At 43.2% G+C, this 21475-nt stretch overlaps 1 protein-coding gene across 1 annotated transcript in view; it reads right to left on the minus strand.

The window, feature by feature from the left end:
• Window positions 1-21475, minus strand: part of zswim5 (zinc finger, SWIM-type containing 5) — an 84387-nt gene that overhangs the window by 10908 nt on the left and 52004 nt on the right. The window contains exons 2-5 of the mRNA XM_015957326.3: window positions 3945-4132; window positions 3600-3768; window positions 2052-2200; window positions 1253-1403 (exon numbers count right to left, since the gene is read on the minus strand). Of these exons, the coding sequence (XP_015812812.3) occupies window positions 1253-1403; window positions 2052-2200; window positions 3600-3768; window positions 3945-4132 (657 nt within the window). The remainder of the gene's footprint in view (window positions 1-1252; window positions 1404-2051; window positions 2201-3599; window positions 3769-3944; window positions 4133-21475) is intronic.

Raw genomic sequence — 21475 nt, forward strand, 5'->3', positions numbered from 1 at the left:
TGCCAGAATGTTAAGGAAGCAACAGCTCTAGCGTGGTGTCTCAACTTAGCTGGATTTGTTTAAAAACGACATTTATACATTCAGAAATTGAAAAGCTTCATATTTCAGTTTTTAAATGTTAAGAAGGAAAGAAAACAAACAACCCTCTTTGTTGTCGAGTTTAATCTTTAAATGACGTGAACACGATAGAGGTCCGAGAGTAGTCAATTATATGTCCCATGATAATAAACAACGATAATAATAACAACGATCCTCGAATTGTTCCTCCAGTAATTAAGGCTTGTAGCTGTTCTTGTCTCAAACAACTGCAAATGTGTTCATTTCTGATGTTTTGTAAGATATTACTTTGTAAGTTGAGCTCCTCTACTTGAATAATAATAATAATAATAATAATAATAATAATAATAATAATAATAATAATGTATTGAACTTATATAGCGCTTTTCTAGACACCCAAAGACGCTTTCACACACTCTCACATTCACACACTGCTAGTGATGGTAAGCTACAAGTAGCCACAGCCGCCCTGGGGAGGTCTGATAGAGGCGAGGCTGCCATTTGGCGCCGTCGGCCCCTCTGACCACCACTAACACAGGCAAGTTGGGTGAAGTGTCTTGCCCAAGGACACAACAGCAGGATACCCCTGGCGGGAGCTGGAATCGAACCCATGCCCATCCGATCATGAGGCAACCCGCTCTACCACCTGAGCTACTGCTGCCCCAATGATCAATCACATTTTTTTCAAAATCTATATTATTTATTTTATAGATTTAAAAAATTGCATTGAAAATTAATAAACAGCACTACAAAAATGTTAAACGCTCACTCATAACAATTATTATTGACAGCTGAAATCTCCCCCAAACCTCCAAAGAGCAGCTACCCTTCAGATCCTGCGGCTTTATAGGCGATCGGCGTCTGCTCTACTCACAAAAACCTCCAACTGTGTCGACTGTCAGACGTCTGCGTCACGGAGAAAAATGAGCCGACTGTCTGGCTGTTATTTCTGTCTTTGTCATGATCTCACTCGCTCGCTCGCTCGGGAAGTGTTCTTATTGACCTCCTAAATGCTGAGATTGATTGCAGAGAAGTTGAGCAGCAGTATTGATCGGCCGCCTTCATCATTCGCCGCATGCATGCAGGCAGTCGGAGGAGAAGCAGGAGCCTGAGGGGCAGCGGCCGACTGGACGACCTGAACGTTTATCTGACCAGCTGACTGGATGTTTGTCTGTAAACAAATATTTCTTCTCACCCAGCTCATCCCAGAGCTGCCGGCACTTGTCCGTCATCCCCGTGCCTTGCTGTCTCCATAGCGACAGTCGAGGGTCCGCCATAAATTGCTCAGTTATGAGCGTGAGCATTCGGGCGCCGTTAGAGTCTCGCATTCGTAGCATCTCTCGCACCTGCAAAGAGCAGAAAGGGGCGACGAATTCATCTCATCAGCTTCCATCTTTGAGCTCCGCTCGTCAGAAGCAGAAGTGGTTCAATATCTGTAGGCGACCACATTCAGGACGTAAAACACGAGTTCTGACAGGTTCTTGTAAACACAGAAATATATAACACAAAAAAGGCGTCAGTGGAGATTCAAACTGGCAACCTTCTTGCTACAACTCAACAGAACCAACTGGACCACCACGACCCAAGCTTGTGTGTAAAATGCAGATATAACATGTGGTCATTAAAAGTTTTAATACATTAACCAAATAAGTATTTTTATACATCAACAAAGTTTAAACTCCACATTTTTGAGGTAAAAGAGAAAAAAAAGGATTTTGCGTTAAAGACTTTTCAGTCTCGTCGGACTCTGCTCAAAAAGCAGCTTCACTCCAACAGAGCGCACTGCAGATTTGAAGGATTTGTATAATTTTATTCACACATATCTCACCGCTGCAGAAGTCGTGAGTTGGAAAAACTGATGGTGCAAAAATGTTAAGACAGACTTCACCTGCTGAAACCTCTCAGTGTTTCTCTTCGTGTTTTAGGCCTGAATGATGATTTTTGCAAACACGACAAATCAACTCTGACAACATGTAAGAGCGGACGACGTGAACCTTAGCAAACATGGAGTTGAGCTGCTTTCCAGAGCCGTAGTATCCTCCCTGGGACAAAAACTGCTTGACCTGCTCCCTGACTTGGTCCTCATCCAGATGCCAGCAGTTGTCGTCGTCGATGCTGGCGCCTGCCGTCGGGTCTGGAGCGCCTGAGATTACACAGAAACAGTAAATGACAAGTACCAGGGAGAAGTGAGAGATGAAAGCAGAGAGGAACCGGGGAGTAAATGCAACAGCATCCTCCTGTTAAAGCTGAGGGTAATGGAATAAAGTCGGTGCATTTACGAAGACACTTCCTGTTCTCAATTAACACCCCGAGGGAAAAAAGTGACCGCAGGAAATGAGGGTTTGTTTGTAGTCCATCTCCACAAAATATGACTCCCGTTTCTTCTAAGTGCTGACATTTCATCCAGGTTGGAATCGACGACAGTGATTGATAGTTTGAAATCTCATCCTCAAATCTGCTGCTGCGCTCCATTTTGATGCTTTTATGCTTCACGTTAAACTACAGAGCACCGACACAACGGATTAAAAAACGCTGCTGGAGTTAGGCTAATCAGCCTCTGAGGGAGCGTTAGACCAACTTTACTTTTCTTCTGGTTGCGTGTGTGTGTGTGTGTGACTAATATTGCGGAGAAATGTAGATGTGCTCCGGTGGGGGAAGCTGCTTTGATCTTGCAGGAAGCGAGCTGAGGAAAGCCCAGAGATGTGTTTCCAACTGACTGGGAGAGCACAGCAGCAGCAAACAGCAACATTCCTGCATCAAAGGCAGTCCCGCTCCTGGACCGACTGAACTTCAACCCCCATGATTCCCCTTGTCAAACACAGACAGGAAGCACAGCGCGGGGTTTCCTGGACGCAAACGCTGGAGAATGTCCACATTTGGCAAAGGAGGATGAAACAGAGGCGGGGATAAAGACTTCTGTTTGGTGAAAGGATGTGTTTGGTTTGTTGTTTCCCTGATGCAGGACTGCTGTGGTCCCCGTCCTCTCTCGTTTTTCATCCCGACACTTTCCCTGGCCCTTTTCATCGTTCCTCCCCTCTCTCAGTGTCCTCTTCCTCTTCACACATCTCTGCCTGTGTCATCTCCTGAATCCATTTCATCAATCAACTCCTTATTCTTTGATTGATCCAACCTGTCCCTGCCGGTGAGAGGAGGCAGTGGAGGCTAAGACGAAACTTAAAAGAAAAAAAAGAATCAAACAAGCCATTTGAAGCCCGGCTTGCTGCTTCACTAGAGTAATCAGGTCCTCTGACGTTTGGGAAGCCAGTGGACGAGCATGCGGCACGTTTTAAGTCTGATGGCTTTCAAGTGTGGCCTGTTGCTGTGAAGATATCTATGCGGAGAAATGGAATGCACCCCTACAGAGAAAGAACTTCTTAGGAAAAAAAAAGTGCAGCACTTCCCTGTTGACTGTCTTGCTTTTCTGGGCTTAAAAAAAAATCTGACGGATTTGAAGAATGTGTAAGAAGCTCGCATTGCCCTAAAACGCAGCTTTTCTTTTTTAAGCTCCGTCTGATTATGGAATGAAGAGGTTGGAGTCTCACCATGAACCTGGTTGATCTCAGAGTTGGAGGAAAGGATCTCGTCAGCCAGTTTCTGAGCGGTGGGTAGCACCTCGGTGTGGTGGGCCGTGATCAGATACTGGACCAACTTCTGGAGCTGATCTCTGTTCATCTGGAACAACGTTTCCGATATGGGCAACCGTAGCTTCACCTGCACCAGACACATAAAAGTCTAATCCATTCCAACCGCATTTCTTCATTTTAAACTGTTGGCTTGTGACTGGCAAGTTAGCCCAGTGCCAGCTTTCAAATGACATTTCAATTAAAATACCATTTTTCTCTTGCGTGATCAAAGATAACGACTGTAATGACAACTTTGGGCATTACCTGTTCTGGCTTGCGGATTCTATAAAGCGAGAGTGCCACCACATGCGCACAGTAGAAAATGTCTCGATTCCCGCAGCCACATGTGACAGAAGTAATCTTGCAGCGGTCGAAGCTGATAGCCACCTTGTGGGTTATCTCCGGCTCAGACGGCGTGGCTGGTTCGGTCACCGTGCCGCTGAGGTGAAATCCTGTAAACACACGAGGAGAAAGGGAAGAGGAGAGTGAAACATAGAGTAAACCAACGTAAATGTCATGTTTAAGCGAGTCAATTTCATCAAATTCCTTTAAAATATGAATCTTTTGCCTGTTGTGTGTGTGAGATAAAGATGATAGGGTAGAAAAGAAGCAGCAGGATGTGTGGTGATCAGAGATGTATAAAGAAAACCTTTAAAATAAAACACAAACATCTCTGGGAGACTTCACCGTGAGGACATCGGACACGTGGCTTCCTTCTCTTCATGTTTCAGTATATTTATGTGTGTCCTTCAAAAAAGGGGGTTGCTATGGTGGGATCATTTCCTGCCCTTACACACACACACACACACACACACACACACACACACACACACACACACACACACACACACACACACACACACACACACACACACACACACACACACACACACACACACACACACACACACACACACACACACACACACACACACACACACACACACACACACACACAGTCCCCAGGATAGCAGGGACGATTTGCAGAATAAATAAACTTTAACGGTGTTTTGCACAGTTAATCTTCAGTGCCACGCCACCCACCGCTCTGACCGTTTACTGCTCTGCTGTTAAACACCTGTGGGGAACGATTTCCTCCACTTTATGGGCTTCTTATTTTCTACTTAGCCAAACCGTTTGGTCGTTTTCCCATTTATCCGGATGGATTCTGAACACACAAAGCCAGTGTGGTGTTTCCTTTTAACATTGTGCTAGCTGGTCACACGTTTTACAATAAGGTCTATCTGCATGTTCAGTTGTAAAATGTAGGATTATTTGATCAAATCCGCCAACCTAAATCTCTGACCCTTCTTGTGTCACACTATAGGAAACTAACTTACCAACATTTTTGCAGCATAAACATCCGTTCACATCCAGTTACTTTTCTCACTGGATGAATTGAGTCTAGTAACCGATCAGCTGTGGTGCACCACACGGTTCTGACCACAGCCCCCTTCTATTCAACATCAATAACCCCTTTTAAGTATTTGATCCTCTTTTTAATACTAAACTCGTTGAATAATGTTTTTTGAAATATTCAAGGAACACTGGCTCAAATCTTGGAATGGTATGAAATATGACGATAAATTTGAGAGTTTTGGACCACTAATATGAGCCCGGATTCTAAATGATATATCGTGACTAGGTAGGACAAACCTAAGAGAAAGTAGGTAAAAGTGATGATACAGCTAAACACACTCTAAATGGGCAGAAACTTTAAACATTTGAAATATCCTACTGAAATGTAGAGGTTTGCGTAAATCAGGTGTCACCAACTCCGGTCCTCAAGGGCTACCATCCTGCTAGTTTTCTGTGTTTCCTGCTCTACCACACCTGAATGGAGTAACTCAGTCCTCTCCTTAACTCTGCACAGGACTGTTAATTTCTCATTCATTTCAATAAGGTGTGTAGGAGCAGAGAAACAGCTAACATGTGCAGGATGGAAGCCCTCGAGGACCGGAGTTGGTGACCCCTGGCGTAAATACAAGTTAAAAAGTGCACATCTAATCCTAACCAATGCAGACTCACACCTACATGTACGCCCACACAGACATCAGCCTGTAACAAAAGAGAATGGCGCCACTTTGCCACAAAGCGGAGGCGGCATCAGGGCACCTTAGTCTTTTGTAAGTGGTAAGCCTGTGGCGATAATGTGGTGCCATTGTGTGTTTTTTTACAAAAGATTACACGATGGTGTGGTTGTGGGGGTGGTCTTCCACTGCCATGGATTTCCTTTTAGCTTGGTCTTAACTTGGTTTTTAACTTTCATGGGCTCACCCATCTTGGCTCACGATGGGGAAGGCTGTTGTAGGCTTACCGTCTAGGAAATAGCAGAAAAAAAGTCTCCACTAGTAAAGCTAACCATTAGCGTTAGCAACTCCACCACAGAGCAGAACTCCTCCAGGCTTGTGTTATTTGTGGAGATAAAACATTAACGTTGCAAAGTAAACAGAGTCAGTGGCAGGGTTGCACTGCTGTTTTCCAATCCGAGGCGAGATTCCCAAATATCAGGAAATAAGACTCCAAATCCTGTTGTCGGAATCTACGTTCTCCTCTGGCTGAATTCTCAATGCTGAAACAGGAGAACCGGAGCGTGTTTCCCCAGACTTACAAGGTATTCATTCCTACAAGAGACCACTGCAAATGTGTTAAAAAATAAGAATGAAGGACATCTTTAAATACAGTTGCCAGCCAGGGCTGGGAGAACATTCCATGTGTCAGTCATCATGACATCACCGTGCGATCATCAATCAGAAGTCTGGTGTAGCGGTGATATTACTATTGAGCATGGTGGCACAAATGGTGCAATAATCCCAGCTCGCCATGCCAACACGGCGCACTCAAAGAACACAACATGGTGGCAGTATTACCCTGATATGCTGCAATGATGCGTCTGTGGATAGCGGCTATTAACACCTTGGCTCTGAGGTATGCAGGTCTTCACTGTAAATTCAATTCAATTCAAGTTTATTTATATAGCGTCAAATCACGACAAGAGTCGTCTCAAGGCACTTCACACAGTAAACATTACAATACAGGTCAGTTCATTAAGCCGATCAGTAAAAAGTTCTCTATATAAGGAACCCAGCGAATTGCATCGAGTCACTGACTAGAGTCAGCGACTTTACAGCAATCCTCATACTAAGCAAGCATTTTGCGACAGTGGAGAGGAAAACTCCCTTTTAACAGGAAGAAACCTCCAGAGGATCCTGGCTCAGTATAAGCAGCCATCCTCCACGACTCACTGGGGATCAAGAACACACACACACACAAATCCACACACACACACACACACACAAACAACATATACACCAAGTAGTGTTTCTATGGTTACATTGTGATTTCTTAGTAAATATTCTATTTGGTGAGAGATAAACTTTATTGTATTTATCCTAGTGAATCTATAATTAAACGGGTAAACTAGTAGTAGCACATCCAACGTCAAAGAAAGTACAATGTTATTATCAGGAGAGGGAGAATGTTTAAGCGGTGTAAAGTGGTCTGATGAGGGTGTTGTCTATAAAGGCTTTTCCAAATCAGAACATTTGAGCATGGACTCAAGAAAGCACACATACACATACCGCATGATTCAATCATTTGTCCTTCTGAACAGAGAATGACAACGTGTACGCCGCTGGGCACATAAACAGTCAAGCAGCAGCTGTTCTCACAGATGAACACGGAAGATGTTCAGGGGAGCGTGCAAACAATTTGGTCCAGAATTTTCCTTCAGTTTGTTTTCGCACACCTACTTTGCAGTTGCAGACTTTTTGCAAGAGTTGCTCTTTCACAGCCTGAAGTAAGGGACCAGGTGTTGGGGCCCGTCCATGTACAGTAGGCAGAAGGCAGAAAATGATTCAATACAATCATGAAGGTTGTTGTTTTGTTTTTAAATTCTGATAAAAACAGAAAATTAGGGCTATTATGGTCCTGATGCCAATACAACAAGTACCAGAACGCAATAACAAACAAAGATCAGCATAAAAGAGAATGAAGCAGCAACTATTAACCTGCATACTTGCTGTAAATGCCCCAGATGTTTTGATGCTACGTTTGCACATTATGTGACCAGCTAGTCTTCAGGGCATCTTCTTAGGGCTAGAGCAGGGGTGTCAAACATGCGGCCCGCGGGCCGAATCCGGCCCGCAAGCGGGTTAAATCCGGCCCGCGAGATGGTTGTGTAAACTTTATTTTCATACTTTACAATGTAGAGTGAAAATAAACTTATCATTGTGAGCAAGTTTTCTCTGTAATGAGTATAAATAAAACAAAGCTGCGCTCAAGGCTCACACAAGAACTTGAATCACATCCTGAAGTTGGCCGCCACTCAGGATGTAACTTCTGATGTTGATGTTCTGGTGAAAGCTAAAAGATGTGAAGTAAAATGAGTCAAATATACTTTAAGTGCTGCATGAAACTGATCTTGCCATGTGATCTGTAAGCTCTTTAAATCACTAAGGAATGTATTTTTTGTTGATTTTAAATTTTTCTCAAAATTTCAAGTACACTTCAGGTGTTGTACTTGTACTACACTGTCCTCAGGCTCCAGCATTGTTTTGTATTGATTGTATTAAAACAAAGAAAACAATCTGAAGTTTTTTTTAATTTACCGGTCCGGCCCACTTGGGACTAGATTTCCCTCAATGTGGCCCCTGAGCTAAAATGAGTTTGACACCCCTGGGCTAGAGGGTCTAGAGATAAACATATATGCTATCTCGTGTCAGCCTTTGCAAACCTCTATAGAACATTTCAGGAGTGTGCTGCAAAGTCAAAAACCTGATTTTTAATGTCTTCTTTTCACCAAAACCACTCACAACCACTGAAAACTGGTGCCTCGACTTGGCTGCAACTTTCTGAACAGTATACCTCCACATGCCCACTAAATCTGCAGCATTCAGTCATTTCAACTGACAATCACACACTACTGATCAAGACGATCTGCCCACCGATCCCAACAGCCCATCTGACTATGACAGAGAGGATGAAGCTGTGAGAGAAACGATCACAGAAGAGAGGCTGCCAGTGATAGACACAAGGAGTCCTCCAAATGGTTCAAATCTGTCCCTCCCCACTGAGTCCTCCTGTTGAAATACTTTGTGGTAACATTGTAAATGTCAAACATGGCTTTCCATTTCTCTTCTACTTTTTTGCCAAAACTGCTAACAAAGACTTCTTGTGAGGCCGTCCAAATTTCATCTAGCTGAAATAATCAAAGGAGTGAGGCAAAGATCAAGAGGAAATAAAGGAAGTGCACGTCTAAAAAGCTTCTCGGGAACATTTATTGTGATTGTCTCAATCGTGTCTTGTCAGTGTTTCTCAAAACTAAACTAAAATTTCAGAAGGCTCGATGGCAGGTGATGAAGATGCGTCGTTCCCACAGTCAGTACTGCATTCTCTTAGCTTCAGACCTATCACCCCTCCTTTTCTTTCTGCCTGTGTCTGTTGGGTTAAAGCCCATTGTTGCTCCGGACTCTGGGATGAATGTGTGATGGTGACACCACTGCTCTTTTCACTTTCAATCAAGTCTAAAATGGCTCACACACAGCTCAGGGTCCATCTGTCTGGCATCCCTCCCTCCTGGCTTTGCCAGTTCTCCAGATAAAAAACTCATCACTGTGAGGTTTAATTATCCGGGTAAGTTAGCAGCTTTTGGCATTCACACCTCAGCAAAGTCAACATGATTGTTCCTGGCAAAGTAAATGGCATTTGTCGGCATCAGCGGCTCAACATACTCTAAATACTGATAGGCTCATTTAGAGAGGAAGGCCACTTTGGTTTTTGTAAGAAAAGACAAAAAAATCAACTCTCACTTTTATGTTTGGTGAGCTCTTGTGGGGTTACTGGGTCTATTTGGTAAAATTCAGTCTCTGGTCAGAAATGTGTCCACTTTTATGTTTATTTTTAATTTACATTGTACTGCCTGCTATTTCATTTAAAGTTACAACAGGAATAAAAATATTTTCACTGATGATGTACTGGCATTTATTGGCCATATTTATATGTTTAAAATATGCAAAAGGAGACATTTTATTTGACTAACTATACAACTACAGCAGACACCATCCACTCAATTTGGTTTTATAGCACTTAACAATATGAAACATTGACAACAATATGAATGCAAAAGCATAACCTTGTGGTACTCCTTTCACTGGATAGTCATTGCGTGTGTGTGTGTGTGTGTGTGTGTGTGTGTGTGTGTGTGTGTGTGTGTGTGTGTGTGTGTGTGTGTGTGTGTCAAGGCTGAGGTGGATTGTGTGTCTTCAGCAGATGGAGAAGCAATGACACTTCACAATAATAAAGAGGCACCACATCAGACCGTCTGCAAGAACACACAAACACTCGTCCACAGAGGTGATAAACAAAACAACCTTTTCAGGGCCGGCCTGCTTTTGTTCTTAATGCCACTGCAGACATAAAGAAGAAATGGTGCAAACTATATTGATATTCACAGTAGATATCTAATCTATCCCACACACACACGCATGCATGCATGCACGCACACACACACACACACACACACACACACACACACACACACACACACACACACACACACACACACACACACACACAGTAATGCTTCAGTTCTGCAAAACAGTTGAATTTCTAACAAAGATGAATCAAAAGTGTGATGTGTGAACACTGGGCACAATGCCAAGTACAACAATCTGGCCTAATCCTTGGCATAGCTCTTTGGTCTGTGTGTGTATGTGTGAGAGTGTGCGTGTGTACTTGTCTTTATATGCTTAAGTGGACAAATTTAACTTTTAACCCGCAGTGTGTGGACATTTGAATGGTCCACACAATGACAAAAATACCCTTTAACGTGATTTTAGAGGTACGGTGTGAATTAACTTTTGGTTTAGATTAGGATTAGGAATAAAACAGCATTGGTTATGGTTAGGGTGTTGGTTAGGCATAGTGGAGTCACTAAAATGAATCAAGTCAATGGAGGGTCCACACAAGGATACAGAGACAAGTGTGTGTGTGTGTGTGTGTGTGTGTGTGTGTGTGTGTGTGTGTGTATTATATGCAGGTAGGCCGGCCTGCTCTGAAAGCCTATACATAACTTCACCATGGACATTTATGTACTGACGTGTGTGTGTGTGTGTGTGTGTGTGTGTGTACTTGTCTTTATGTTTAAGTGGACACATTTTGACTTTTAACCCGTAATGTGTGGACATTTGCACATTGTTGGGACATTTTGTTGGTCCACACAATGCCCCACACGGGCACACACACAAGCCTCCCTTCTTCCCTGTTGTACACCATCTGTCACTTTGCAATAAACTCCACCCACACAAACAGTCATCAGCCAATCAGAAGGCTGACAGTTCCCCATGCTTATAGGCCATTAACCCCTAATCAGCTGGGGAGAGGGAGCTGGGCAGAGAGCCAAAAGTGTGTATGTGAACACACACACACACACACACACACACACACACACACACACACACACACACACACACACACACACACACACAAACACACACACACACACTAATTTGGTTTGTCTCATTCACCCACGTTTCAATGCAATCAGATAAACACACCATCACTGCCATACACTAGCATCTCCCAGTGGTCTTTAAAGTTGTGGATGAGAGTGTCTTTGATTCCTTTCATCTGTTTTCCAAACACCTTCATCCCTACAGAACACACACTCCACCCAAAGTCATTGCTCCATCTTGGCATGATTCCATATTATGGAGATGAGTGGGAAAAAACAATAGATGTCTCAGTAAATAAACCATCTACTCAAAGTCTTTTCAGATGTGTTGCTTTGATGTCAGTACTAGTCTAAGTGATCCAAAATCCTGCCAAAAGTGGTGTGCTTTGGGATATTTGACCAAAGCTCATGATTCAGATCAGTGAGCTGTGGCCACTACAATGTCATCTGCATTTATTAAGACTCTCCAATCCTTTGTGTTGGTTAGTCCTTTACTTGTTCTATTGTCTGCATTGTTTTCCAGCTTTTGACGGCTCTGTTTTGTGTTTTGCTGCCATGTCTTTGAGATGGGTCCTGACAAATTGGGGGCTTGTCTGGGATTTTGGACAAAAGGTATGAATTCTTTTTGGCTTGATTTTAGATCACCTTGCAGTGCCTATGACTGGAATGATGGCAATACATTCATTGTAAAGCTGATTGAGTATTTTGTGACCTTTTTATGATTTATGCCATTGCATGACAGTCAACCTGTTGGTGATGACATGTGTTACCATGCATTGCTTTTGGGTTAGTTATAATTCATTGCTGAGTTGGATGTTGGCAGTGTCAGGTAAGTGTCAGTTGGTGCTGTACGTGTTTCCTAGATAGGCCTAGCAGCACTTTTTGCTTAAACCTACGCAGCTCCAGATCGACAGCAGCTGTGCAGCTAAACTCCGTTTTGGCGATCAAAATAAGTGTTTGGGCTTTGTTCTTTATAGCTTGTTTAGTTTGCAAGAATGAAGGACCATTTATAAGGCTTTTACCTCAACTACAGGAACAAATGCAGTCTTGTAGAAAGAAAATCAGATACAATACAAATCGTCCTCTGCCACCCACAAACCTCACCTCTTCACGGCAACTTTCCCCCGTGGTTTGAACACCTCACCCCCACCCCCACCCCAACTCCCTCATCCAGTCCTTGATGACACATTTGCCCCTTGGACTTTTATCAAGAAGTTGCACTCAGCAGAAATAAGCCCAGCAGAAAGTACAAATCTCACTGTTGCCTTTTTCCCCCCTTCACCCCTCCTTAATCTCACTTCCTTGTTTCCAAAAGCAGCCGAGGATTCATCTTCCTCCAGCAGCCAACACATCCCTTGCAGCCTGTGGCCCTTCCCATCTCCCATCTGTTCTGACAGCTCCAAGGTTAACACAGTACCCCCCTTTGCTCTCTCTCTCTCACACACACACACACGCATACACACACCCACTTGGCCCTATATTCAATCAGCCGTCTATCTCAGCACAGCAGACATGCAAATGCACACACACACACACACACACACACACACACACACACACACACACACACACACACACACACACACACACACACACACACACACACACACACACACACACACACACACACACACACACACACACACAAGTACACTAGCTCTTCTCTTCCTCTCTGTCTATCCATCCTTCACCCATCTATCCTTCCTGCAGTGTTTTGCAGATGCGATAACAGCTGATTGATTCAATTGTGATTTCCAAGCAGCCCTGTCCCAAACACAAGCACAAAAATTATATATAAATAAAAAATGAAATCCTTGCTAACCGCCGGGACTCATTTGTCATGATTACATAGAATTGATTCCCTGATTTGCTCCATTCTTTGGAATGGGGAAGGAGAGAAGGACAGCAAGGAGAAGGGTGAGGAAGAGGAGGCAGAAGAAGAAGTGGAAAGAGAGAAAGAGAGAAGAAGGTTTAATCAAGTCCCTTTCAGCGGATGTGTAGCTGTGAAAACAACAAGAAATGAGGGGAAAAACTGCCGATTTGACGGAGCTGATGCAGGTGAAAATCAGCTGACGCGTCTGCCCCGAGTCCCCGGCCTGATTGAGCAATGAGTAAAAAAAAACTAAAAAAAAAACTGAAGAATTCAGCAAATGCATTCAAGTAATTCAGAAGGAGGGAAGGAAGGAACACCAAAAAAAGGATTACTCTGCGAGTTTAGAAATGTTTTTGACGTTGAAAGGCAAAGACGGAGCAGAGTGAGGACGCGTGCACAAGACGATTGTTGCAAACCAGTTTTCCTGACACAAACACAAGTTATCCCAATGGAAGTTAAAGCTGTGTGTGTATGGGTGGACTGATAGGATCCTTTTGTACGATGCTGAAATAAAGCCAAGATGATACATGCTGCTGTGTTTGAAAACCTTCCTGCATGATTCCTACCTGTGTGAGTGTCACTTGTTCACAGAGAAATGCCATAAAATCTGTTTTCAAGATTGCAGGAAACAAAAAAAATTATAAATAAAAAATTGACCCTAAGCTTGAAAAAAGCCAGGAGCAGAAATGTTAACACCAAAACACACATTGTGAGGAACACAAAGCTGCGGCAGAACTGAGGAGTGTGTGTGTGAACACAGAAGCGGTCCTTCTTCAGTGTGTGTGTGTGTGTGAGAGTGAGAGAGTGAGTGAGTGAGTGAGTGAGTGAGTGAGTGAGTGAGTGAGTGAGTGAGTGAGTGAGAGAGAGAGAGAGAGAGAGAGAGAGAGAGAGAGAGAGAGAGAGAGAGAGAGAGAGAGAGAGAGAGAGAGAGAGAGAGAGAGAGAGAGAGAGAGAGAGAGAGAGAGAGAGAGAGAGAGAGAGAGAGAGAGAGAGAGAGAGAGAGAGGGGTGTTCACTCACAGCTAAATTAGACATAAGAAGGCTGAGGCTTTTGTTCCTGCCTGGTCTTTGCTGTGTTTTCGGTGAAGACGGATTATTGTGCTGCGGCCTCGTCTGGCCACACTCACAAAGAGACGAGCAGAAACAATTCACCACGCTGCAAGCACTCAGGATTGTGTGAGAAAGCCTTCATGCTTTGAAAACATGGACTTCCATGTTTGACTTCTTGGTTCTTGGCAGACAAATCAGATGTAAATGTGTGAAAAACCAATCTGTGGCAAATACATGCATATCTCTCTCAAACACTAGCAACATGTTCACCAACACTGTTCGGGAAGATCTCTGTGTGTGTGTGTGTGTGTGTGTGTGTGTGTGTGTGTGTGTGTTGAGGGGGGTCTAAATGTTCAAAGTTGTTTAAAAAAAAATGGAACAATGCTGGGAGTTGTTACACCACACCACAACATTGAGGTGTGCCACTGAAACTGGCAGCCTTGACTAGAGATGCAACGATACCACCTTTTACCAAACCGATACGATACCGATACTTGGATCTGAATACTCGCCGATACCGATACTTCTACCACACAAAAAATGCAATGATTTGAATACAGATTTTATTTTCTTCTCTGTTTTCAACAGGAAAATACTGTGAGGTAGATAAAAAGTAAAATATATGAATAAAAATCGTCACAAAACTAAAATATTAGGTGAACAGAAATGACAACTTACAGTGAAGTTACAGTGACGCCATTTTCAAGCAACTGCATTTGTATCGGTTACCTTTTACCAATACCGATACCAGTATCGCATCGGTATCTGCACCGATATATCGGTGCAGCCCTAGCCTTGACAGCTGGTGTAGAGTTTATGCCCTGGGTCTTAAGCCTGATTTATGCTTCTCCGTCTGCGTCAGTGCGGAGACACCAACGCCATTATCCGTCCTTGCGTAGGGCTCTGGCAGGCACGCAAGTACGTACAGAGTCGAGCCCACTTTTTTAAACATCCGTCGAACGAGACGGATTACGCAAGCTTGTGATTGGTCACGATGCCGCTGTTGTTTACAGCGCCGCCATTGCAAAGAGAGCCGAGGATAACTAGCGGCAGACACGGAGAAGCTTGAAGAATACCTCGCGAAAAAACTCTAAAAACATGAACGTTTAATTCTCCCGTGACTGGAGGAGTGAAAAGATGCGCAGCAAGCGTTTTATTTGTGGACGGAAATGACAGGAAACGTGGGTTTAGAGGTGGGGAGCGCATGAAGAGGTGGGAGAATGAGAGACAAATATGTCCGTGTTAAAAGTCTCTTATATACACAAAAAACACAATATAAACACACGATCTTGGACCGATACATGACAGGATACCACAGAACAGCGCTACGCCCTCTGTGGTCCTGCCGGACAATTGCTTTGCAACACTCTCCAGGAGACGGAGAAGTATGAAAGCAAAATGCTTCCGTCAATCCGTGCGTGTCTGTCTCTTACGGAGCTGACGGAGAAGCATAAACCAGGCTTTAGAAGCACAAATGCAGCAACAACACCTTAACGTTGGTTTATCAATAACTCTTCTGAAAGCATGAATACTGAACAATTTAGACACGCAGATACCAATAAAATAAAGTGACAAACCAGACGGTTTGTTCCACAGAGCCATCTGGAAGGTCCCCTGAAGAAATCATTTGGAAATGGGCAGCAAGCTTCAGCAAAGGACTGAAGCATCAGTCTGTTACTGACAGCAGCCAACTTTAAACAGAGCAGTGAGGTGGGACTAGTTGGTTGTCACACACCTTGAATAAGAGCCCATAAATGCCAGGATAGGATCAACAGTCATTCATCGCTCAGCTTGAAGACAACAAAGACAAATGCTCTGGAGATTTAAAACAGAAAATGTAAGGATGATAAAAGCTGCTCAAATCATCAGCTGCTCACTCATATGTAATCATTTACAATTAAAACATGTTAATGTTACATTTCATGCAACATACATCTGCTAAATTCTTTACATTAACTGGTCATCAGGAGTGTGTGTTCACATTGTGCATGCAGGGACTCGTGATGTTTACAATCAGGAAAACGCAGACAGAATGGTGGACTTTAACAAACTAAAATTCTATACAAAATGAAGACTAATGCAGGGGTATTCAATTCCAGCACTCTTTAGTGGTTTCTCTGCTCCAACACACTTGATTCAGTAGCTGAATCACCTGTGCAGCTGCTCATCAGGCTCTGCAGAAGCCTGTTAATCACCTGCTGATTGAAATCAGGTGTGTTAAAGTAGAGTTACAACTAAAACATGCTGGATACCGGCCCTCCAGACATGGACCTGAATACCCCTGCAGTAATGGAACTTCTTGATATCAGAAAGCAGGGAAAGATGGTAGATTTTGATGTTTTTTGGCCTCTGCAGCCACCGTACCTCACACAAAAACCAGGGCAGCATGGGCTCCCCTGTCCGGTTTTTGTGACCTTTATTGATCCATGGCCCTTTACCTCGTAATCAATTACTAAAATTTAGCACAAAAAATGAAGAAGAAACATTTTATAAATTTGCAAAAGCATCAATTGTTCTGCAAAACCACAACTCTGTATTTGTCAAACATTGAATCAATTTTTTTACTCTATGGCAACTGAGTCGTAAATATTTTTCATTCTATTCATAACTAAGCATGTTTTAGGTGAACGTGTTTGGTTAGAATGGAAAAGTGGAACTCAGAAGCCTTAAAATCACTCATCACTTGTAAGTCGCTTTGGACAAAAGCGTCTGCTAAATACATAAACAAACATAAAATGGAAAAGGCAGGTTTTCACAGGGCCCTATTATGCATGTGTGTATGTGTGTGTAGAAGCTCACACTTGGGTTTCCTCCTTGTTTATATGTGTGCCAAGTCTGTTGTCCTCACCTCTCCCTTTGTTTGTCCCTTTTGTCTTGTCTTTCTCTGTCTCTCTCACACTTTGCCCTTTTCCTAAACCAGCCGTGGCCTTAGCCATGGTTTTTGTTTAATATGGCGGCATGCAAAGCATCTGCCATACGCATAAAGCAGCAGTCTTAGGAACTAGGCTTGGCATCACAATGTCTCTTTAGTCTGTGTGTGTGTGTGTGTGTGTGTGTGTGTGTGTGTGTGTGTGTGTGTGTGTGTGTGTGTGTGTGTGTGTGTGTGTGTGTGTGTGTGTGTGTGTACTTCAGGCACAGTCTGCAGGGCAAGATAAGTATGCATTTAAGAGGCTTATATTTCATTTCAGGAACTGAAGGAGACAAAATGGCTCCATTCTGGGTTGGCGAGCACAACACAAGGAACAGCGAGTTAGCAACAAAAACAAGAAAGAGAGAAAAAGCTTGCTGTGATGTCGTTTGTGTAAACACAAACGCACACAGAGGAGGGAGGCGCTGAGCTGTGCACAAGCTACAACTGAGCACAAAGCTGCACATTTAAAAAAACAGATCCAGATTCGTTAATCGGTGCTTTTTGTTTTGTGCTGCAGAACTAAAAGCCAACACGTGATGAAAGCTGCTGGACTGTCTGATGACTGAACAAAAAGTGAACAGTGACCCAAACGAGTTTGTCAATATAATGCTATTTCATAAAGATTGTGGGACAAAGGCGCCAAAACGCATTAAAGGTTAGTGAAAGAACAGAACATCCATACTTTACCAACTTTTTGGTGTTTTGCTTTTGAATAAAGATGGACAGCTTGTCATCAGTTTCTCATGAAAGAAATTGTTGTGATTCAGCTTCATTTGTAGCAAAGACACAGAGGCATCGGTTATTTTGAAACATTTTAATTCGATCATAACAAACATGCACATCTGAATCGCTAAAAAACGGAAGCACTGGTGGTTAATCCTCCTGCTGAGTTTCTCGTCAAATGAAACACCTTTCAGACTCCCCAAACGCAGCATAGGCCTCAGCAAATCTGGAATAAATGCTGAGTGTAGTTTTTGTGAGATGTTTTTGTTCCGCTTCTGCAACGTATTCTCTTCTGGTGAAGGTTTCGCCCGATGCAAAGGGGTCAGAACATTTGTGGTCTGACTCTAGAACCCCGCCCCTTCTTTATCCTCTCTATCCCCGCAAAGCTGATCGCTGCTCCTTTTGCACAATCATGCATGAAACATGAATAATGAAATAATGAAAACAGCAGGCAAAGCCAAACACACAAGCTGGCGAATCACACAAGGCTCATGTACATACACACAATGGCTGGGCGAGGGCGAAACTCTCATTTATCCATTAGCTGAAAAGCAATCACACACACACACACACACACACACACACACACACACACACACACACACACACACACACGGAGGGGTGGGGGACTTCTGGTTGACTTCATAAAGCTCTCATCAAGCCAAGCTACCATATGGGGATGGGGCCCAAAACAGAGGGGGACTGGATTGTGTGTGTCTTCATGTGTGTGCTTTACACAGAGCACCCCACATCCCCAAATGCCAAAGGAGCACAAAGGAAGCGTGCATCACCAAATCTGCTTTGTCTTGCATGCATTATGACGCCACTGCTGCCCCATTAAGATCTCTCCAACACACACACACACACACACACACCCTGGAGGTACACTGAGGAAATCCAACTGAAGTGTGGCATAAAAGAGGGTTGGGTACCCCAACAAATTTGATCACCCTTGTGTTTTATAAAGTTGAATGGCACCCAGAAAGTACTCAGATTCTCGTATTCCTGCACCTACCCACCTCCTACCACCCAACGTGCACTCTCTGTACCCAGGCCAGCTTGAATGACGTAGGCAGTCACATACATTGAATTTTAATCTGGGTGTGACCTGGTTTTTCTTGGCTTCCCTCCCCTCTGGTTGGCCCCACAGAGTTGTCTTTTCACTCCTAAGCACACCCCTTCTCTAATAGCACCACCCAAGGCCCGGGCTGCAGGCCTCGAGGCTGGGGCCTCGCCTGCCATTGTTAGCCCACAATGGGTGAGAGGCGGCTGGCAGGCAGGCAGCAGCTAGGAGGCCTTAAAGAGGAGGCCAGGGGGAGCAAGAAGAGAAAAGCTATAAAAAGGGGGAGGACAGAAGGAAGAGCGCTGAACTGTCAAGGAAACCCAGTCTAATAAACAACAAGAGACAAGGAAAACTTAAGAAATTAAGCTTCTCTGTGAAAAATGCACAGCTACTAAGTGAATGATACAAGTTCTGTTCGCGGAACCACAACAGCACTACACTATTAAACCACTCTAAAGGTGCAGATCCAGCTCAACAAAGTGGGTTTTATCCTCCAGTTCATACATTTCAAATGGAAGCACCCGTCTATGCAGCCGGGCTGCATCTCAAGAGATTTACAGCAAGGTTGTGTTCAGATCCACACAAGTTGTGCGTGTTGAAATGAAGTGCCCTTTTCATTCATTTCAATGAGATCCCCAACTTGTATTTGAACAGCAGAAGGGTCGAACACCAGGATACATATGGCTCAAATTTTGCTCACTTATCAGGTAAGAAAACACAAGATAATTAAATACAGTTAAAACTAAATTAAAGTAACTTTTTGATAATTTTTGGTTGGAGGAAAAAAATCATAACGGATATCCATACTTGTATGGAATGAGTAGTGTGCTAGGAAAAAACGATCCCAAGTGATCTGATGAAAAACAAACTTATCAACATACAGAGGTTTTACTTCTGTTGCCTTGCAGCAAGAAGGTCCTGGGTTCGCTTCCCGGCCTGGGGTCTTTCTGCATGGAGTTTGCATGTTCTCCCTGTGCATGCGTGGGTTCTCTCCGGGTACTCCGGCTTCCTCCAACAGTCCAAAAACATGACTGTTAGGTTGATTGGTCTGTCTAAATTGTCCTTGGGTGTGAGTGTGTGTGTGTGTGTGCATGATTTTTTGTCCTGTGTGTCTGTGTTTTCCTGCGATGGACTGGCTCTCTGTCCAGGGTGTACCCCGCCTGATTGCCCATTGACCGCTGGAGATAGGCACCAGCCCCCCCGCGACCCTACATGAACAAGCGGGTTCAGACAATGGATGGATGGATGGACTTCTAAATCACGAAGGAAGTGAAACTGAATAAATGATGCAGCAGATAAGTCAGATTTCATGAAATGCCATCAAAATAGTACTTGGTAATGTGTACGGCCCCCACATGCATGTCTGACATTAGTACATTCTCCTCACGAGCCGATCAATGGAGTGCTGGGGTACCTCCTCCCATCATGACCACGACATCACTGAGCTCCTGGACAGTCTGAGGTGTGACTTGGTAATGTTGGATATGGCCTAAAATTAATATCATGATATATTGAGGATTTCACCTCGATAACAATAAACAGACCATAACTACAGGTTGTTACTGAAACAAAAGTTGTCCACTAGGGGCTATCACGTGTAATACATTAAGTCACATTTTTCCTTAAGGTAACTTGAAGTGGTATAGCTTTTTTTTTTACTCTTTGTTTCATTCAAAGTGTTAAAAAAAAACAAAATAAAACGAAACACAGATTCATTTTATATTCTTCCAACTTACAGACCTAATCAAACACCAACTGAATTTAGGTTATTGTAGTTCTGTAATACACTTCTTCTTCTTCTTAAAGGGACATGAACGCTGCCAATCTACACACATCTTTTCATTTTTTTATTATCAAATTTATTGACATGGGAAAAATAATCACGACAAGAGTCAGAAATTTTGATAACAATACATTTTCGATTTATTGCCCAGCCCAATGTTGGATGGACATAAACATGACATTCTATGTAATTTAGGTTTGGTGAACTCAGAGGCCAGTCAAGTCCTTCATTCTCCATAAGCCACCTGCATACTCTTGCCACATGAAGCCAGGAAACCCAGGGCCCACTGTACTACTAAATGATCTAAGAATGGGTCTAAAGATGCTGGGAGACATGGAAAACCTTCTGGTAATGGCACACATTGACATGCCACCCTGGTGGAGCAGGGCTGCCAGTGCAACCTCTGTAGGGTTCAGGTATCTCATGTTACCAATAGAGACAATGACTCAAGTTAATGGCAAAACTACTGAAAAACTTGTAAAATCATTGCAGTTTTGTGGTCATGAAATTGTTGCCCCTTTAGTGCTCCAGTTATTAAACTTGCTATAAACAAAACAGTTGACAATGATTAACAACCACCTCTGCTACTTCACTGACCAGATCAATATCCCAGATGTTTGAAATTATATTCTGATTAAAGATAAATACTTTCATTTTCTGAGAAGTGTATATTCACTACAGTAATTATGTAAAGCTCAGAAGGTCTCTGTATCAAAATGGTCAAAACATTTTATGAAGGTCCTTCTGCAAACCATAAACATAATTAGACTGGTGAGTTACTTGGAAACAACTAATTATGAAACCTTCCTCGTGTACGGCAAGTCCTAAAAGGTCTAGTTTTTCTTTAGTGGCCCTCACCAACTTTTGTGCTAGACTTTTAAACTAAGATCTCTTACTGAGAAATGATAAAAGTCTTGATTAACTGTCGAACAAAAACAAA

The sequence above is a fragment of the Nothobranchius furzeri genome, chromosome 11 (assembly GCF_043380555.1).
Source record: "Nothobranchius furzeri strain GRZ-AD chromosome 11, NfurGRZ-RIMD1, whole genome shotgun sequence".
Classification (NCBI taxonomy): Eukaryota; Metazoa; Chordata; class Actinopteri; order Cyprinodontiformes; family Nothobranchiidae; genus Nothobranchius; species Nothobranchius furzeri.